Below are 21,891 nucleotides of genomic sequence, written 5' to 3'. Positions count from 1 at the left end.
TGCCAGAGCATCCAACGTACACAGGGCTGTCAAACATGCTTGAGGAAAGGCAGGATGGAGGGAACACGGCAACAGGAAGAAAAGCTTTTCCAGTGAGCTCTTCTCAGTTCCATAGACATAGTCTGCATCCCACAAGAGTTGCTTCCACAATGTAACAAATGCCTCTCTCCTGCCCCAGCAAATGCAGGATGACCTAGTTCCACCTAAAGGCTGCTTTTCATGTTTTAATGTACACACTTTGTGTTCAGGCATCTGCTCCTCCTCCTGACTCCTGGGACTGGCTTGTCTTAGCCTAGAAAAGTGCCTGAAGGAGCAGTTTTATGTGAGAGAGAAGAGAGAGGTAAGATAGGGTAAAAGACACCCTGTGAGTTTTTATATTTCTGCAAGTACAAAGTTACCAGCCAGAAAATCCTGAAATCATCAAGCTTTCTGTTCTGTGTGCCTCCTATTTGGTAGCAGTTGGTAGCAGAACATTGTTTTAAGGATGCAAAAACTTACATTCCAGCATTGTCCGACTAGAACTAACACTTCTCAGCATCCACAGCAACTCCCACAGCAGTAAAGCCCAAGATGCATTCAGGTTCTCATTAGAGCACCTTCCCCTCCGTTCCTTCTCCACAGGGCGCTTCTGCTCTCCCTTATTCCCCATAGCACCTGAGGCATTGCAATGCCCACCAAGGAAGGGAGTGAGCTGCAAGGTGAAACTGATCCCTCGGCAGGATCTGCTCAAATCACCTTTGCTGCTGACACGTCGTGTCACAGAGCCACAGCCCAGACACAGCCACAGAAATGAGCCTGGCAAATTGATGGAATGTCTCATTTGCAGTAAAGTGGAATAGTGATGATATGTAATATCTCAAGTATATTGGCCCATTTTCCTTTATATGAAGCAGCATACTTCTGGTATCAAGTGACCAGGAAAACAGCTACAACGTTGCCTGGGAGGTAGCAAAATGCAACTGGAAAAAACTTCATGCTAACTATGAAAGTGCAGATGTTTGCAGTAGTACAATAGGTTACATTCCATTCTAATCCTGTTTCAAAAATGAAACAAAATAATATAAATACATTTAAAAGGGATACTGTACAGGATTTGCTATACAAACAGAACATAATTGTCACTTTATCCCTTGAGGTACTTTTAGCAGGGCTTTGGATACACACACAGGGGGGAGAAGGGTCTGGAAGAATGTGAAATCCAAAGGCAGAAAAGTGGGACAGTTTGTTCATATCTCAATATACCAAAGAAGAACTAGGCTGACAGGAAGTTCAGAAGCTAAAAAGTAATTATTTTCTAAGCAAAGGCACCAGAACACCGAAAACTGCAAAAAGACACAAGTAGTAAGCCGGATGCTACCTTGCAGGGTTGGATGGGTTGGTCCATCTGGCCATGGAAGCAACTGACCATCCCCCCTGGAAGCATTCAAGGCCAGGCTGGATGGGGCTTTGAGTGACCTGGTCTAGAGGGAGGTGTCCCTGCCTATAGCAGGGAGGTGGAACTAGGTGATCTTAAAGGTCCCTTCCAACCCAAACCATTCAGTGATTCTTTGGAGCCTACTGCCAGCAGCTGCCAAGTTCTCCAGAAGATGAGAGAAACCTCCAGCTGAATATTATGAGCACCCTTCAGGCTGGGGAATATTTTCTACTGAATTCTCCCTGCAGCAGTTGGCTTATAATGAATTCAGGATTTTCTTACAGTTCTATATTGAGCAATATGGCCCCATCTTTCTTATACGTAGTGTTTGCTGAGAACTTCTTGTAGTTCCCAAGTTAGGGTTGTTGTGTTTGACAGGTTGGGAATGGGACTCCTCTGAGGAGATATTCTGGACCTTGTCAGAGAGTGCTCAGGAAGTTACACACCTAAATGCAAAAAATCTGCTTTAAAGCCCAAGCCTCTGGCATATAAACAGTTTCACATGCTCAGAGTTGCCTGTGCAAATTCCATGTTTGCACAGAGAAAATAAAAAATTATACACGTGGCTGAAAATATCAGACATATCAGCTTCTGCATAGCAGGCTTTGGAACCAGATGAAACATGTTGGCTTAAGCGATCTCCCAGGGCAGCAGCAGATTAGCTTTATAACAGGCTCTATAATTATTAGACAGGTTTAGCATGAGAGTATGTACTTTTCCTTTTTTTCTCTTCCAAATTGGTTGATTTTTGCCATCAACAACAGCGGATAAAAACAGCCTGCAGTTATGTCTCAAAACACCATTTACATCTAAGTATGTAGTATTGATTAAATTGTGAACCACAATTTCCTAGTATGCTAACCTATCTTTTGCACTAGGTGAAAGTCCATGTTCTATTTTTATCATGCCTTTAATGTAAAATGGATTTCACAGTGCCTTGAGTGACTCAGAAATGCCTATGTTAATCTTTCACTAAAAAAATAATTCAACATTTCTGTGAATATGTCTGATACGTCTTTTTACTGTAGCTTTTATTTCAGTTCCTTTTCAATCCAGGATCAACTGTTTTGCGTGTCACAAATGTAAGCTCTGCGCATGAATCCAAACTTGCTGACATTTTCAGAACTATAAAAGCCTTAAACCACCCTTATATGGTAGAGGGAATACATTTCAAAATTCGATTCTAGTCAACATTTTCTGAATATACCTTATTATCTTTTTAAATAACAATAGACACACACTAAAAATTGGATTGTACTGCTGCACTACATCTCGTAGTGCTTGTTTACATCAGCAAGAATACATTCTAGCTGCTTCACTTCATTATCTCAGAATTGCCTCCTAACCAAATTTACTACAAGATATGCTTTCACTGACATTTCCTTTCCACAGATAAACTCTGTTATTTTGGCCCACTCTTCCACACTTGGACACACAGAGTAAGCAAGTCTCTGTGATGCTACCTATAGCAAATACCGCCCACAGAACTGATAAACAAGTTTTCTGCTTTGTTAGTTTAAGCGAAATCTCTTACAAATAGAGCACCCACGTACAGCAATACCTCCCAGACAGAGCATCTGCTATCTGCACGACAAGCAGCTTTGCCATAGACTTGAGTAAGGACAGGGTCAGGTGCCAGCAGCACACAGAATGGAGCGTGCTGTTCTAACACAGCAAGTTGCACTGTCTACTGGAAGCCTCTGAAAGCTGTGGAAGGGAGGTGCTCCCTGCTTGGAAAGAAGGGAAGTTATGACAGCAAGGGAAGGAAGGGGAAAAGGGAGAGTGTCCTTTTCTCTCAGATAGGGTTACCTAGTTACAATCTTGCAGCGTTGCTTCAGACATTCATTTTGCACAAGAATGTAAAAGGCTCCTGTAGTATTTGTTATCCATATAAGCTCTCTAATGAAGTGTAGTCATGTGGATAGTACAGGAGCTGTCTCGTCACTTGCAACCCTATCCAAGTGGTGACGAGCATTGGCTAGCACAGGGATGGCCAATGGCTGTATGTGTTGCTGCCATCCCATCAGTTCTGTGTCGATGGACAGCAGAATGCCTGCTTGCACTGTGCTCCATCTTGCTTAATAAACTTTGCACGTCTTTCTGCAGTTTACTTTCTCTCACAACACGTAAGCATGCTGCTGTGCTCTGAATTCATCTGGTGACCAGTCTATTTCCCAAGAGATGAGCCCCATGATGAGATAGAATTGTGTGGCAGGTCAAACCAGGTACCTTTACCAACAGCTAATCACCCTGGTCATGAGGACAGAAAAGGAGCCTCAGAGCCTAGATTTCCCATCACAGGCATCACCTTACTGCGTGGCCCTGAGAAAATGCTGACTGTGGCCTGCCCTCCACCATCACCCTACTGGGAAGGGTGGCATATTTACGTACACCACAGATGTGCTGCAGAGTGATTTAGGCAGCACTGGCAGAGAACTTTGGAGATGTAAGCAGGCATAGAAGAAATAAACTTTACTCACAAATGTTTAGAAATACCATGTTTGCCTTTGTCTGCAGTGCTGTAGTATTTCTGCTGCTGTTTGAAAGCACATGATATAAAGAATTTAAAAGGTAAATGCTCACAGAAGAATTTTTCCACATTCCTATAAACTGCCTAAAGGACTTGGGATCCATTTGATTCAGACAGACATCTCGAAGTCTTATTTTAAGTTCTTGCACTTCCAAATTTCAGAGCAAGCAACCCAGTTGTGTTGTACAATAGTGGGAGACACCCTCAGACTATAGTCTAGAGATATGGTTTAAGAGAATTCTACAGTTTGAAATAAAGGTGATGTACTTACCAACAGCCTCCTGCAATAGCCAAACCTCCGACTCCCATCTTCCCCAGTCAACATGAAAGAGAAAGTCTCACTAGAAGGAAGAAAATTGACCTGATCTTACTATCAGAACTGCAGCCTAAGCACAAAGTAGGTCATTTGAAAAGGGATAGCGCCTTATCCTATGAGAGACTGTTCCCACTGAAAGGTCTTCCCTCCCTCTGTCCATCATCTGGACATACTATGAGGCAAAATTCCATCAAGAGTAGAGTACAAATGGACAACCTAGTTATTTTCTTTTAAGAAGAGATAGGTGCTGAATTTCAGTGACACGGCAGTGTCTTTGTAATGCAATGTAAGAATCAGATTTTGAGAGCAACATTCAAATGCTGTGTATCCTTTATGTTTTAGTTATGTCTTCTTTTGGACTGTGTCTTGTTTTTAAAGGGAGAACCCTAGATATACTCTAAGAGTAGATAAATTATTTTCTAATCTAAAAATAACACAGATTTGCAAAATCGAGGTCATCTTACATTCTTCTCTGGGATAAGAACAATTTTTGACAGAGAATTAAAGCAACAGTTTAAGACTATCACAGCAGCAAAGGTAAAGGGATGAGTTTGTGAATTTTCATACAGGCTGATAACCATTCCTGACTAATTTGCAAGTTTGAAATGTCATTATATATAATACTTCTACTTAATGCCAGGGTTTATATAATTATAGCAGAATATGCTAGGGATAACTTGTTTCACAAACATGGGCTCTTGGAAAATCTGTCTAGCAGAGCAGCAGCAGAAGAGGTGGAACGCTGTGAAAGCAGGGCTGCATTGCTCCCAGCAATGTTGCCCTCACAGTTTTACTTCAGTGTGTTCCATACTTCACTGCTGAGGTGCTTAAAAGTACTGATATAGCCAAGCGACACTGAATATAATAGGGTTATGTGACACACATCATACGTAAGCCAATAAGACATTCCATGTGTATTTTCAGCTGCAGCGATTCCTTCAGGTGAATGCTAGCTCCTTGCCATCATTGAAAGACCCTTAAGACACACACTGAACGTCTTATTTCATTTACACACATCTCATACCATGCTTCTTTAAAAGACACCTCATATTTTGGGATTTCTCTTATTTCTGCTCCTTCTATTACTAGTATATCATCAGACAAGTTCAGGGGAAAAAAAAAAATTTGAGGTTTCTTTTGAATGAAAAAGAAAATGGAAGCCTGGCTCTCCCTTCCTTCACCTCTCCTGTAGTCATTCATACGTAAGTGTAGGAAGACAGTGCTCCTCTGCTGGAAAAGTGCACATCTCCAAAAAATTCTCAGAATAGCGTTGCCAGCACAGGTGCCATGCAACATCAGGTAAGCATTCTGGGGTACATGACCAGGGCAGGTAGTGGGTAGCGTCCTTTTTAAGGTTTATTTTAAATTCTGCCATTTACATTTTAGGATTTGGCACTGAGATAAACCTTCAGATCTTTTCCCTTCAGCCACACAGGCTTGTGAGTCAGGCAGAATGGGGAAGAAAAATAATACAGAACCAAAAAAAAATTAAATACAGCTGCTTGAGCCTGAAGTGGCCAAGACTTAAACTGCTACTTCCATAATTGGGCATCGGCAAGCCTGCAGCTGCTCCAGATGCACTCCATCAGCACTGTGAAGCAGAGGAGCATCAGAGGATATACCTGTTGTATTCAGAGACAGGGAGCCAGTCTTTAGCATCAGGAAAGCAGAACTGAGGGATGGCCTTGAGACGCTCCTCCGCTTCACGCATTTGCTTGGTTGGCCTTTCTAGCTGTGGGGGGGAAGAATTGAAATTAAATCAGTTACTGTTAGGGCCAGCTTCACAGCACCTCTTAGGAGTCAAGGGGAGGTAGTGGTTTGCTGTTGAGCTCTGAAGAGCAAGGGCCCATCGACTGGTTCCTTACTGGTGCTTGGCAGAGTGAGGCGTGACACCAGGGCAGGCTTATAGAAGATAGCACAATACAAATAATCACTGGTGGTTTGCCTAAATTAACCCAAACTCCCCTGTTGCACAATGTCCAATTAAAGCGCACTCCTATCTGAAATTTCTTTCTGCTGCCAGAGCACGAGAGCCCTAGTTCAGGGAAAGTCTTTCCATTGACTTCAGTGAGTTTTGGAACAAACCCCGACAGAGCTAAATGGAGTTGAAAGAGAAATATTTAGAAACTGTATTTAAACACAGTATTTAAAGCACCTACAATCGGGCCAAACTCTCCAGTGCTGGAAATGACAATTTCGTAAATAGGGAAAGCTTTCTGTCACCTTCTCAGTGCTCTTTACTTTGTACAAATTCTGAAAGTTGAATGATTAACCTCAATTAAGAAATAGATTTCAATTAATCTTCCCACTTATTCACATCATTGATTTTAGCAAAATAAGTATCTTACAAAGCATTTAGAGTAAGTTGGACATAAGAATTTTTCTTTTACCTTGGGAAACTGATACGTCACTTCTGGGAGGTAAGTGTTTTTAGAGGGCTTCTTTTTCAGTGATACTACCACAAAATATTCAAATAACTCCCGTTCCTGCCATTCAATTAGCTCCAGTTCCAGGGTTCGATAACTTGGAGCTCTCTTCAGCATTGACTGGATATGCACTAGGCGCTGGGTATGAGCTAGCATCAAAAAGAAAAAAAAAAAAGATACAGATCATTACCTGGGAATATAATGCGTACGTGTGAACCACAGCCATTCACAAAGGCAGATTTAGATTTATAGTCACATCCAATCCTGATTCAAAGATACTCCCTGATGCAGTGATGTGTCTTCAGATCTCTCCGGTGGATGGGTCAGTCACAGCATTACCAGTTCCAATAGGCCAGTAAGTGAAAAAAAGTAAGTAAAAACAGCTGCCTGCATGCTCTTCCCACCTCTTCACACCAGGATCTCTCTGCAAGGGCAGTCAAACTATTAGCAGCACATGTCCATCCCTTAAGGCTGTATTCATTGACACAGTTCACAAAAGGCAGATTTCCCCTTGTAGGAGGGAAATAAGATGTCACAAGCACTCCATCGCAGCAGTAAGTAACTAGCAAAAATAGAAGAAATTCCTCTGATGACCAGCTGGTATACAACTAGTCCAACAACAGAAGAATTATAAATTATTTTGATAAAGAGCTTGGGTCATGATCTGACCACACAAGTAGGGAAGCCAAATCCCAAGAATGAACCTGCAGTAGATAGGTAAGAAGGCTTTCTCCTCATCTTATGACAGTAGCTCTGCATCCCTGTGTTTTGGTTTTTTTTTTCACCTCACTTACTAATAACATGATAGATTTTTAGTAATAAAATCTGGTTTTGCTGCATCTGGCCTTTTTATAATCTCTCCATTTATCAGGACTCTTGAATATAAGACAGTAACTTACTGGCTTGACTTAAGAAGAGATTGTGCAGGTACTGTGTGCACTGATAGAAGAACTTCATAGAATCTTTGAACGGCTTAGGTTGGGGGACCTTAAGGGTCATCTAGTTCCAACTTCCCTGCAATTCTCAGGGTTGCCAACCACTAGGTCAGGCTGCCCAGGATCCTGTCCAACCTGACCTTGAATGACTCCAGAGATGGGGCATCCACAACCTCTTAGGACAACCTGCTCCAGCACCTCACCACCCTCTGAGTAAAAATATTTCTTCTTAGCATCTAACCTAAATCTCTCCTCCTTTAGTTTAAAGCCATTCCCTCTTGTCCTGTCACTATCAGACCACGTAAAAAGTTGGTCCCCCTCCTGCTTGTAAGCTCCCTTCAACGACTTGAAGGCCGCAATGAAGTCTTCCTGGCGCCTTCTCTTCTCCAGGCTGAATAAGTCCAATTCCTTCAACCTTTCTTCATAGGAGAGGTACTCTATCCCTTTGATCATCTTTGTGGCACTCCTCTGAACCCACATCAACAGCTCCGCATCCTTTCTGTACTGGGGGCCTCAGGCTTGGACAGTACTCCGGATGGGACCTCACAAGGACAGAGTAGAGGGGGACAATCCCCTCCCCTCCCAGGATACTGTTGGCCTTCCAGGCTGCAAGAGCACACTGCTGGCTCATGTCCAGCTTTTCATCCATCAGGACCCTTAAGTCCTCCTCAGGGCTGCTCTCAAGGAGTTCTTCTCCCAGTCTGTAATCATACCTGGGGTTGCCTCGATCCAAATGCAACACCTTGCACTTGGTCTTAAATCTCATTAGATTTCCACTTTTCAAGCATGTCCAGGTCCTTCTAAATGGCATCCCCTAACTTCTATTGTGTCAGCTGCACCACTCAGCCTCGTGTCATCAGCAAACTTGCTGAGGGTACTCTCAATCTATTCCACTGATAAAGATGTTGAAGAGCACTGGTCCCATGACAGTCCCCTGGAGGACATCACCCATGTCCAGATCAGCCTCCACCTGGACATAGAGCCATTGACAACAACCCTCTGGCTATGATTATCCAACCAATTCCTTATTCACCTAATAGACCAGCCTTCAAATCCACCTCTTTCCAATTTTTAGAGATAAGGACGTGGTACAGAGCCATGTCAAAGGCCTTGCATAAATCGAAGCCAATGACATCAGTTGTCTTTCCTTTGTCTGCCAATGCTGTCACTCCATGATAGAAGGCCACCAGATTGGTCAGGCATGATCTGCACTTAGTGAAGTCATGCTGGCTGTCTCAAATCACCTCCTCATCTCGCATATGCCTTGACATCTTGTTCAGGAGAATCCACATCATGATCTTCTCAGGCACAGGCATGAGGCTCACCGGCCTGTAGTTCCCTGGGTCTTCCTTTCTCCCTTTCCTGACTATGGAAGTCAAGTTTCTCTTTTTCCAGTCACTGAGGACTTGGCACATGATGGTGTGACTTTGCAACCACATCAGCCAGTTCCTTTAGAACCCTGGAATAAATTTCTACAAATTCTCTAAATTCTACAATATATTCCGTATATTCTATAAATTTCTATGACATCTATAAATTCTACGAAATTCTATAATTTTCAGACTGTAGACCTATGAAACAATGTAAGAACTGCTATGCTGGATCATACCCAATATCTTGCCTCCAACTGCAGTTAGCAGTAAGCACTTAAAGCAGTGTACAAATAAGAGAGCTTATACATCCAACCTCATTCCTTTAAGTTTGCATCCGGTAGCTATTCTGGAAAACAGCAGCATCCATGAAGTGACTGACAAAGAAAATCTATCAAAGGTCCTGCTCTTTATGATATGACACAGTTGCCATACCCTTGATAGATCCTCGCAGTTCATTTTGTCCATGCATTCCACATTCATGCTCCTGTTGTAAATTTTGTAAAGCTCCGTAAATGTTGTAAATTTTGTTAGCTCTGCAATAATGAAGTTAACATAATTCACAAAGGAAAATACATGTCATGGACAGGAACAATGCTCGGTAGTAGGAGATTACATGTTGACAGGGTCTGTGACACCGTCTGATTAGAAGGTACTGAAGTCTGACCTCTTACCTTTAAACCTGTCATCTGAGTCACTCTCACTCTCGCTGTTCTCATCTGGAAAGGAGATAGAGTGATCAGTTAATGCAAAACCAAAGCAAACATGAACTCAATTTACTGCGGTGAAACTGGGAAAAAGCACATTGCACACTGAACCTTGTGATCCAGACATGCTTTCTCCCATGTTTTCAAACATCTTGAAATAAACAGAGTGGATGTTTAGATTATCTTTTCATTGGATTAAGTTATCATTTTGCTTGAGAATAAGAGCTTTGTGAAAATGTAGAATTAATTCGCCATTGTAGCAAATCATTGCACTGAAGCTCAACCTGCGTAAACCATTCCAGCACTTTTTCAAACTTGCAATTTTTTTAACAATAAAGTTATGTAGCATTTGAGAAGTCAAGGGAAGCCTTATGAACTTTGTCTGGTAATATTTCCAATTGACAGAATTGATCAAACTGGGTGAGAGTACCATGCAAAAGTAACTTTAAGACAAGATGTGTTTCTTTCACATTAAAATTTCATCATACTCCTACTACAAACAGCCCGAATTTTCTTCTGGAATCATACTTTTCCAGAAGCAACCTGAAGTGCAGGCTGAGTTATATTTGCATGTTCGTGCCAGGAAAAAATATGAATGAATTATAGAGATAAAATTGTGAATTTTGGAAAAAACTTACAGACACAAACCACCCAAAAAGTGAGCTAAAGAACAGGCTGGATGAGTCTAGCTGGTCCTGGGATTACTAAGATAGACAACAGTGAAAATCTCCTTTATTTTTAACTCATTCCCATTTTTTTCCTCTCACAAAAAAAAATCATCGTTCACAGCAGAAAGTTCTAAACAAAGTTGAGCCTGGAGTAGATGTGAACAGAAGAAGGAAATCTGTTAATTCTGTATCAAATGGATTTACTAAACTATGATGTGTGTGCCGCACCTCTCAGGGATGCAGTCTCAATGTTGGACATGGAAAGTTTCTTCAACCGTTTTTTCCCTCTTTTTGCACTGTAGATGGAATTGATTCTCTGGACAAGCTGCAAAATAAGAAAGTGAACCATCAGTAAGGCAAACACATTACACATTTACACATACAGAGTAGTGTGCTGCTTTGAAGCCCTATTATATCAGCTGAGGATTTGGCCCATATGGACTTCTCCTCCCATCCTCTTCCAACTTGTGCTATACTTACTGACCTCTAGAGGTGCTGCATTTACTTTCTCCAATCTTATCTACAAAATTATTTTTATATTAGCCTCTGGTGCTAAAGCCAGCAGCAGCCAAAATTTTAATTCCTGGTAATCATCTTTATAACTTCCCTCTACAGGGCTAATCTGGATAACAATCTTCTATCCAAAATAATCTGAGATAATGGAAAATATTTCTGTTTAATGACTTTAGAGATTGGGATTACCAAAAATTAGTAATTAAATTATAATTTCTAAAGAGTCATAAATATAAAGCAATTAATCTTCATAAAGCTCTAATGAGTCAGTAACAGTATATTTCATTCCATAACAGCTTTACTCATAGAAGTATAATACAATTTCCAAAAGCTGTTTTACCTCAGCTTTGAGAGCAAAACTCAGAGGGAAAAACCAATTTGCCATAGACACAGTAGAAAGTCAGCAACAGAGCACAAATTTGGAACAAAATTTCACTCAGGCCTTCCAACAGCTGAATCATGCTGGCTATGTTTTATAATGAGTGTTAATTGAAACACATACCTAATCTGAATGGTAAATTTTACAGTTACTGCATAAATTCTCTTTATACTTCTACCAAGCACAGTAAGAACTAAACAAGACCCCTCCCCCCTCCATTTCCAAGAGTACATAACTGTATATCAAGCACCCAACCACATGCTTATCAGAGGGAGAATCCCAAAGGAGCTGGGTCAGCAAACCAGAGGAGCTAACCATAACTAAAGAAAAATTAGTTCTGGGGGAGAACAGGAACCATCCTATGAAAGGTCTTGCTGGAATTCTGTGCTCCATTCACAGGGCTGCCCAGTGCTTTGTCTGCTTGAGTTGTTTCACCAATAGTGAAACCTGAACAGTGGTGAATAAAGTCCAGGTTTTTTTTAAAGCATTTGGATATGGTTTCATAAAGGATCCTTGTTATCTTCCGTTCGAGTTTTGCATCTGTTGAGGCACAGGATAGTGATGCAGAACAGTTATTCCTCAGGTTCAAGTTTTTCCTCTAATAACTAACATTTGTTCAATAAAAACATGAGATTATCCAGTATTATGAGATTCTAGAAGCTACAGCTGTCAAAAATAGAAATAATTGCGAGATTTCTGATAAAACTCTGAACATTCATATGCTTAAAGCGTAATGTCATATGTGGAGAATATCTATCTATCCCTTAAATGTGACAAATATGAAAGCTGGGTACAAAAGTAACATCCAAACTTTCCAAGCTTGACTCAAAACCAAGAAGTATGCTACTGTTACTCTGTAACTTCCTCCGCAAATGTATGCCCATTTGTGCAGTAAAACAGTGTATTTCGTGGAAGTAAAATTATAGTAAATAGTAAGGGCATAAGATCAATTTCCTTCCTTTTGTTTGCTTCTGGCGTAGTCAGAATTTCAGACTAATTGACAGGAACATAAAAATCTCCCTCTGCTCACAGTATTTGCAGTCACATACTTCAATATACACTCTCTAATAAGAGCAGAATATACAATAAAAAAATAACTATCTTCACAGGCCAAAAATGAACATATTGGCAGTTCTCTCTGTTGCTGATGTACTAGAAAAGGTCTGATTGGTCTTTCTGGCTGCTTTGTTGTTTGGTTTGTTGGGTTGGGTTTTTTTGCTTGTTCGTTTCTGTTTTTTCTCTTACACATCTCATTTTGAACTGAAAAGTTTGAACTCCTTGACAAGTAGAAAATCATTTCTTGCTTTGAGATAGCAGGGTTATGAGGATTGGGTAAGTTGTAAATAAATGCAGGAAATACATTAGGTCAATATTTTCACAAAATCAAAGAAATGATGGGGGAAAAAACTCTCTTCAGATGCCACTGCATGTTATAAATATTAAATGCTTAGCCATGACACATTCAAAATCTTTAAGTTAGGTACACAAAATGCTCTGGCCCACAGACCTTAAAGAAAAATGGGGAAAACAGAATTAGACTGAAATCAACTGTGTGCAAAGATGGCAGTCAAATGTTTGTTTGCAAGCGCAAACAAAGTGCAGGGTTACTCACTTCTAGGGAAGGAACTTTCACAGTAGAGGTGTGTAGAAAAAAAGGAATATATTTTGTCTCCAAAGAAAAAGAGCTTTCAATAATGGCTAAATGTTGGATAGAAAATTGCAAGCTTTTGCAGGCAGGTGACCTATCCCCAGCATAAGAATTGTAATTGAGGCCTTGCAACCAGAGGACCATTTTCTGGGACAAGATCACCCTGCCAGTACCTTTGGGATCCTCCTGGCCCGGCGCGTAGATAGCAGCTCACTTGCGGTACTCAGACTGTCCTCATTGAGGCTGGAGGGGGAGGAGGGAATGCCAAGCTGAGCCAGCAGCAGCATATCATCATGGCTGTGCCGCTTGGGTAACCGTGGTAAGCGGTGGCTCTTCCTTTCTGACCAGTTCCCAACGCGCAGAGACTGGCTGCTGGGCTTTGAAGGTAGCTGTGGGTACAAGAACAGCCTGAGCTCTTCCCCTCCTCAGCAACATTTAGTGCAGAAGAATCTCTGTGAGTGAGTGGTGACTATATGAAGACATCATGATAGGTGAGCCACAGCTCTACAAGGTATGTGCGAAGACGGGTAAAGGTCAAAATGAAGAGAAGAGTGTCAATATCTACAGCTTTATCTAAATTTCAAAACAATAAACTGCATTTGGCTTTGAATTTCCATGCACCCACATCACTTCAACACTATGAACATTCAAACCTAACCTACAGTTTGGCTGACATCAGAACACTGATACGATGGGCCTGATCTCTCTCACTTACAATGGTGAAAATCAAAAGTGACTACACTGAAGCTGCTATTTTATTCCAGAGAAAGCAGAAAATCAAGCTTGCTGTATTTAGACAGTGTCAAAGTTGTTTTAGGATTTGTTAATATGCAAAGACCTGGTTACAACTCTGTCCTGCCTTCCCAAGCAATTTACTTTAAAGGACAAATTGGTTATCACTGCAGCAGGAAAGAAAAATCTCACTGACAGGATTAAGTACTGGCAGACATCTATCTTCAAAAAACTGGGGCTCTCTCAGAGCAGCTCTGCCTAGCTCTTAGGAAGGTTAATTGCAGGCTGGCAGGGTCAGGTCCTAGTCTTCTCTTCCCAGCTTCCCTGTGATGCAAGTGAAAGATAGAAAGTTTTTCCCTCCATCACTCTGTCCCTCACCTTGACTGTTCACCTATAGTCCTTTATGTATGAGCTACAAGCATCATGCCTTAAAAAAGTACCATTTTGTTAACAACTGACAGCTGGCATTCACTGATATCATATTAGCAGTATTAACAACAGTACACCTGCAGTAATAAATATCCCATTTGTTCTAGTTGGAGGGGTTATCTATCGCAGGGCCATATGATCTGGAATTAAGTGTAGGGTGTGTCTCTGTACATGTGGGTTTTGCATCACAAACAGAGTGTCATCAATAAAACACCTTTTTTTTTTTTTTTTTTTATCTCATGACTTGAAAAATTGGAAATAACAAATGGGAAAGGAGAAGTTACTATGGGATTCAAAATTACCACAAGCCAGTGTTTGAAGTCTCTGCTTACCACAGGTCTGCATGCCAGGAAAATCTACAGCAGTCTATACTTCAATGAAAGTAAGAAAAGTTTAAGAAAAGAAAAACTTTTGGAGATGATTGGTGAAAGCCTGTTGACCTTCTGATCCCGTCCGTCTTGTTTATCATCTGAAGTCCTGTTGCTAAACCAGCTACGTTGCTATGCTGGAAAAACTGGGTGATAAATTGTTGCCAAAGCTGCCATTTTTCAGGAAATTGAGACTGTTCTATTTTTGGTCATTGGAGAATTACCCAGGCCCATAGCTGACCTGCTCTTAGTGTCCTTTTGCTCTACGTATCAACAAAATGACAGCACAATTATGGCAGGACTGAGAGAAACTCCTGGCAGCGTTGCAAAAGGAAGCGACCAGAATAAAGAGCTCTGATGCATAGACACCAGAGAATACTTACTTATTGAGAAACTATACAGAAGTCACTTTAATCCATAAATTCTTTGGTCTCCCTTCGTAAAACACAGAACAGTGGATGGCATATAATGGACGTATATGGTTCTTATCATACTCGGACATCCATTTGGATGGCCTAAATGCTATCACAATTACTTTTAACACAGAGTACAGCCAAAAATACTTGCTATTTGTAGTATGCCTGTCGCTACAAAATTACCTTTCTCCTCACTCTGCCTGATTACTCACTATATACTCTCTATTCACAAAATCAGAATCATTGGGGTTGAAAGGGACCTCCAGAGGTCACTTCCCACTTGCTCCCTTTTCAGTAGCTTTGCAGAAAACACTCCTGTTTTACAGATGATGGACCAGGTGTATGCTAAGAATCCAGACAATACTTTCATCTCTACGACTGTGGTGCTTACACGTACCCAAATATAGTGAAAGAAAATATATTTTGTTTTGTTCTAGATCAGTTTACTTGAAAAAAATGTAGATTCTTGTGACCTTTCATTAAAATGCAAATTTTCTGTTGATTCAGTGCAAAACAAAGTTCCTTTAAAAGAGGTTTTGAATCTCAAAATTAAGCATGTGATAAATTTATATTTTTCCGTATTAACACAATGATCCCACTAAAAACAAAGCAACCTAGCACTTTGTAGCTTTCACAGAAGACACAAAGCTTTGGAAAATTCATCACAGAGTTTGAAGGTGTTTTACTTTATGCTGCCAACACAGCTTATACAGTTTTGTTAAATGCAGACACTCTGTTTTTTCTAATTATGTTATTATTCATTTCTTCACTGGGACAGAGAGGGAGGCAGTATACTTTGCCTTCTCCACCTTACAAGAAACCATGCCATACAAGTCACAATAGGCCCCGTGTAACAATACATGGGCAAGATTAAGAAGCTGACCTCTCCCTCCCATCCTACTAAAAACCCCGCAGCAAACATTGAGGTAATTCACAAAGAGTTGCAACCTACACTAAAGATTTCAGGGCCAGATTCAGCTCCTCAAACAGCTGGCAGAAGAATTCTGCTTAGACTCATCTGGCCATAGCCAGCGCTCATCAGGACTATTCCAAACAGCAACCAGCTTCTGCCGTGCAGCACTGAGACTCTCCATTGCAGCTGCCAAGAGCATTCGCAGCAACGATTTATGGATTTGATTGCACTCGCTTTCCAGATACGCTTTTTCATTCAGTACAGCTGCTCTTCCTCCTATGCCACGACTGATTCTCTTACAACAGCTTTAAACAAGTTTTCAAGTGCAGAAAGAAATGTGCCCTCACACCCTGTGACGCCGTGCATTACCTGGGGAGGTGATGTGTATTTCCTGTCCTGCGGAGTCCACATCCTGTGCAAAGAATCTAGGGAGTTCTCGGAGAGCTGATGGGATTTTCGGCCCGCGTGACGGCCTTTCAGCTCCACATCCTCATATGGGTTTTCCTTGGAAGACTCTCCTTCACGTTTTGTTTTTTTTTATTTTTTTAAGAAAAGAAAAACAGAAAGGAATGTAAAATTAAAAAAAAATAATCATGTGAACCAAGTGAAAAACTTTTAGAAAAGCTCCTCAGCTTTCAGCATGACTCATCCCTCTTGCTGCAGCTGGAAGTATTTGGAGGAGAACTTGGCTATGAAGTCAACTTTTTTTTTTTGCTTTTTTTTTTTAATAAAATGCAAAGATTTCACAAGATGTGCTTCTGAGCATCTGCAGCTGTGCAAAATTTATTGATATATAAAAACTAAGGCACATAACTACGTTAAAGTATATCAGTAGATTTTACAAATCTATAGCAGCCACTCACAGGGTGAAAAGAACAGCAATAAATAACTGTTCTCAACATACCACCCTTACACGCGATAAGACAACTTCTATTTGATGCTACTTTCATTTTTCTCTTGCCCAGAGAGAAGGCAGAGAAAGCTCAGCAGCGCCAAGAGAGAAGACTGGAAAATGTAGAAAGATGAGGGAAGAATTTCTGCACCAACCATGCTGCATCCTCGAAGTGTTGTTTAAAATACATCATACCTTCCAGCTAAGCAGCCATTCACTTCAACTTACATAAAATTAGTATCTCCTGGAAGGGCACTGGTCCCACCAGTAATACATAGAGACTTGATCAGTTAACCACTAAATATGACACAAACGAAAAAACTGAAAAGCATACTGCAATCTTTGTCTTTTCAGCCTTTGAAAACCAGAAACAAAGTTTGTAGTATGTATTTAAGTGAGATCCAAGATCCTTCAGCAGCCATTTCCATCTAAGGACTGGTGGAGCAACTCATCATCTTTGCAGGAATTCCAAACTCAGTAAACCTCTCATCAAACTAAGCAGCACAAAGTTGAATGAACACCATCAATAAAACGAAAGTTTTGTGTCCTCTTCTTTAGACAACACATAGTCAGCAACCGGCATAGAACTTCAGGCTTTTCAAACACAGAGCCCTTCCAGTTTTCTAACCACCTTACTTAGAAAATCATCCCAATAAAATCATCTACTCATATTCAAAACCTGAATTTGCAGAAATGTGAAACTTGCAGGAAGTTCAAAGATTTTGGACAAACACGTTTTTGTAGCTTTATCTAAAGATGACTATGAAACTCCTGGGTTTAGTGCAATTTATATCACAATTCTAACTACTACATATAAGCTTTAGAAGAAATCCAGACATTATTGCGTACTGTATTAATCAAGAACTGAAGACAGAAAACTATACCATGGTTTACATTTCACACTGTTCCACAAAATATTCATCACTTTTAGAGAGGTGACAGCCAAGGTACAGTTATTTTCAACGAGAGCAAGTCTTGTATTAATATCCTGTCTTTTTGATTATCAGGTATTTTTCTAGACAAAATATTATATTTCCTGGTTGCACAAAAGAAAACAAAAACAGTTTGTGCCTTCAACTTTATTAAAACACGGAACTGCTTGATTCATCAATTGCAGTGATAAGAGCTTTCACTTAGCAAGTTCACACATTCACATGCTACAAGTAAAAGTACAGTTTTGCTTCAGCAGTACACTAAGATTCCTAGTCAAACATAAGGAAAGACTGAATGCTTTAGCATTGTTTTAATTAGAGGCCTGAATGACTGCTGCTCTTGAAGAATGTTTGAGTTGGCAGACACAACCTATTATTTCATCCAGAGGGAATCTGATTCTAGAGGCTGCACTATCAATAGTCTGTCCACACGCTGCGTGGAAAGAATGCTTTCAGGTGAATGAGGTATGCAAAAGAAAGACCTTTTGATGCATACAATGAACAGAACGAGTCTGAAGCAACAAATATTCTTTAAAAAAATGTAAAGCCACACATGTCCTTAGAGGACTATGGAACAGATTAACTCTTTCTGCAGGAAGAAAAATGAATAGATATTGCACAGTAACTGTTACTTGTAAGTGCTGCAGTTCTAGATACGATAATCACAGCAAGAGTTAGCTTTGCAAAATGCTGTTACTTACTCACAGCTAAATGGAGTGTACTAGCATAATAAAATTTCTTGTAAGCCCAAGTCAAGTATAGGTCAAGCATGAATTTTAGAATGGATTAAAAGATTCCAAAATACTCAGTTACATTAGACAGTAATTAAACATATGTTCCTTGAGAAAACAAATTTTATTGCGTTAGTCTGCTTGCTGTCCAAACTCCCAAGAAGAAACAAGTTTATCAGTGGAAAAGAAATCTTTTCTAAAACATAAAGCATTTTATAAGTTTAGGGTGATTCTCCTTCCAAGACATCATGGAAAGCAGAATTGTTTGAACCCAGCTAAACTCAGCAACACTAATATTGATATAAAATATTAAGTTTAGAAACAGGCCAGGAGAAGTCTTGGATGAGAGGAGAGGGAGGAGCAAGGAACCAAGAGCAGAGGCTGCTTTTCTGACTCAGATCCTCTACCAGAAGAAAGCTCAGGCCAAATTCCTCTTCAGTGTAACGTGGAGGTCAGTGGAGACACGACAGGGATTTTAACCCTTTCCTTATAGCTGACTGATTTTTCTTCAGAAGGCTGGATTGCCATTCAGTAACACTTCTATTGTTCTCATCTACTAAAAAATAAAATTATCTCTGTTGTTTTTTGTTTTAATGATGTCTTCAGATTAAATATGCCTCATCTGTCCATTTTTTTAAAAGAACAAACTCTTTTCGTATGAAATCTCTGGTACTGAAACAGTCTGAAACAACCTGGTTTTGCTGATTTGGCATTTAAATATCTTGTTCAGTCAATGAACTAAAAGAGATTATTTGTTAGCATCAATCTTCAATAGTTTTTAAGCCTGAGATAATCGCTGCTGTTCTATTTTTTTAGTACAGAAGCTCTTCTTGTTGGATGAGACTCAAAGATCATACATGCAAAAAGAGCAGTTTCTGGGTGTCAAGAACTCCAAGAAAACCAAGACTAGAAGCAAGCAAAAGAGATGTGTGTGGGTTTCCTAAACTGACTTAGGACAGCATTCAACCCCATCCAAGTACACAATAATACACTTCCACAGGCACAAAGACCTGGGGACAGGTGGCTACCAGCAGGTGTGGATCCCAAACCAGAGGAATGGCAGTGGTGGCAGCTGCTGCTGTAACATGAAAACGAGGAAGGCTTCCATATAGCTGGGCTGGCTCCATAAGTTTCCAGCTTTGATCTCTGTATTTCTCCTCAACACCATCACTACTCTAATCCCAGAGACCAAGGCAAGGAATGTTTACAGTCTGCAAGCTGTAGTGGTTTTGCATTCATTTGGATTTGCTGTAAAAGGAAAACACATTTACAATGAAAGAGTAAAGTAATGTCCTTGTTCCTTCCATATGGATGTCTCTATTGGATGCCAAAAGGAGAGAGACTGCACACTATAGGGCCGCGCTTGTCCTAATGAGACTGATCTAATTGCTGCACAAAACAAGAGCAGACAAACTCTGTCTTCAAAGAAAGCTGAATCAGACCTCTAGAGCACATATGGTCACATGGAATAGCAAACTTTTGGTAATTAAAGTCTCTGATCAACAGCTGTGCTCCCGGATCAGTCTGATCAGTTCCTTCTATAGGCTTGTTTATTTTTCCCTTTTATTTTTCCTTCAAGTTTCCCATTCTCTCAGATTCCATGTACTGAACTGCTGAGTAAACACAAGGCATTTATCTACAAGGCATTTAGCTTCAGAAGGTCTCACAGGTAATTTAACTATTTGTCCATAGGGGAAAAGGAAAAAAAACAGATGAAATAGCCAGGGATCTTTAGAGAAGCCATGAGGAATGCAGTGCCTTGAGCTTAAGCATCAAAGAGTTTCCTCTAGCGGTTGCAGTTCCTCCATCCGTGACGCTCTGCAAGTCAGCCCCACCGAGTCCAGAGGCAGCACACAGCATTCCTCTGCTCCTCCTCCCTTGCATGTGGCAAATGGGAAGCAGAGGCAGACTCAGCAAGCCTGTCTCATGCTGAGAAAGGAGAGAAAAGTAAGACTGAGGGGAAAAAGAACAACAGGCAGACACATCTCTATAAATGGCAGAAAACAGGGGAACACGTATTTTCTTTCTAGATTGGAGAAATAATTTTTAGAGAAACCATGTGATTCACTGAGTACTGGCTGTAACTTCTGCCTTTAGCACCAATAGCAAGAAGAAATAAGTAGCGATTATATAGCAATGGAAAAGGCTCATTAAACAGCCTTAAATGTTGTGCCTAAATTAGCCTAAATTAGGAGCCAGTGCTCACACAGAGAAGATGCCATCTCCACAGAATGATGTTGAAAGCCCAGGCTCCTGAGCCACATGGCCAACGTAGGTGGTGTCAGCACCTCACCATTTCCTGTATGCTAGCACTTGTGCACAAAGTACAGTGCAACTAATTTATTTTATATTATAAAGAACAGGGAGATCAAAGCTTCAATTGCCTTCGCAGGGAATACTTGGGAACAAACAGCACATCCCTCAAGAGGCAAGGAGCAGGAAGCAGTGTCAATACATGGGCAGGAAAGGGGGCCCAGATAGGTGGAACCCAGACTAAGTAACACTCAAGGGGGTTGTACCCAAGCAAGTCATCTGCATGAGGGAATAGCAAGGGAGTCATGCACTGTGCAGTCTTACAACTCCCAAGCATCTCTGGGGCACCTAAGTCCAAAGAACTGCTAAAGAGTAAGAAGCCTGGTGTGTTCTATGTATGCATTACTCATTGATTTTATTCATAAAATTACATGATCACCAATTCACACAACCAGTGCTGGAGGAGCACTCATCCATCAGGACGTTTACAATCACGTTCAGATCAAATGGATGAAAACCACAAAATCCCCACGCTTTCATAAAATATCTGAGCTTAGATCTTAAAGACATAGATGAGCTCTTTCAACATCAGAGAAGCTGCAACTGTGCATCTCAGCTAAGGAATTTACCCCAGGAATCTGTTGAAAGGGGAACTATTTCAATGTCAAATTACAGCTGAGACGCATAATAGTTGCTTTGAAAAGCTCTTTCTAAACAGCACTAGGTTACAAACAACCACCCACTTAAAGTCCTGTCACCCGGTGCAGCAGATTAGTACTGTGTTCTCAGAAAAGTAGTAGAGCGCCTGCAACACGTAGGATGATAAGTCTAAAATGTGATCAGCCTTTTGAGCCCTGGGCAATGGAGATTGTATCACTGTTTTCTAAGCTTGTCCAATTTTGCTTTGCCAGGCAATAAATACAAGAAAGACTGCAGAGACTTTCAGCTCTCTGCTCTCTCTACAGGGACTGCAAGAGCTTCCATTTGTAACCATAAGCACGAATTAGCTGCAGAAAACAAGTTTGTCTGATAAATGAATAAAAATACTCTCCAAAAATTTCACCCATTTAGCACTCAGTCCGAAATTACGTGAATGAAAGTAACCAATGAGCAACTGTTAGCACAGTACAGCGCGGCCATGCAAAAAGGGCTTGCACTTCAAAGAGGTTGAACTCGGTTGACTTCAACACAGCCTCTCTATGAATTTAAACTAGGGTATGGGAGAGCATCATCACTATCACCTTACTCTTCATTTCACTGCCATGCAGTAACTGACTAGAAAACCTGGATAAAAAGCTCACAGAGAATCCAAAAGAAGC

The 21,891-nt window shown here is 40.7% G+C and overlaps 1 protein-coding gene across 14 annotated transcripts in view; it reads right to left on the bottom strand.

Moving 5' to 3' along the window:
* ST5 (suppression of tumorigenicity 5) overlaps window positions 1–21,891 on the bottom strand; it is a 158,276-nt gene that overhangs the window by 30,149 nt on the left and 106,236 nt on the right. For all 14 annotated transcript variants that reach the window (XM_021402310.1, XM_021402306.1, XM_021402305.1 and 11 more), the window contains 7 exons: window positions 16,134–16,282; window positions 13,080–13,295; window positions 10,595–10,691; window positions 9,666–9,710; window positions 6,651–6,835; window positions 5,883–5,992; window positions 4,216–4,285 (listed from right to left, as the gene is read on the bottom strand). In XM_021402310.1, coding sequence (XP_021257985.1) covers window positions 4,216–4,285; window positions 5,883–5,992; window positions 6,651–6,835; window positions 9,666–9,710; window positions 10,595–10,691; window positions 13,080–13,295; window positions 16,134–16,282 — 872 coding nt within the window. The remainder of the gene's footprint in view (window positions 1–4,215; window positions 4,286–5,882; window positions 5,993–6,650; window positions 6,836–9,665; window positions 9,711–10,594; window positions 10,692–13,079; window positions 13,296–16,133; window positions 16,283–21,891) is intronic.

This window comes from Numida meleagris, chromosome 6 (genome assembly GCF_002078875.1).
Source record: "Numida meleagris isolate 19003 breed g44 Domestic line chromosome 6, NumMel1.0, whole genome shotgun sequence".
NCBI classification, from domain to species: domain Eukaryota; kingdom Metazoa; phylum Chordata; class Aves; order Galliformes; family Numididae; genus Numida; species Numida meleagris.
This window is presented reverse-complemented; position numbering and strand designations above follow the sequence as displayed.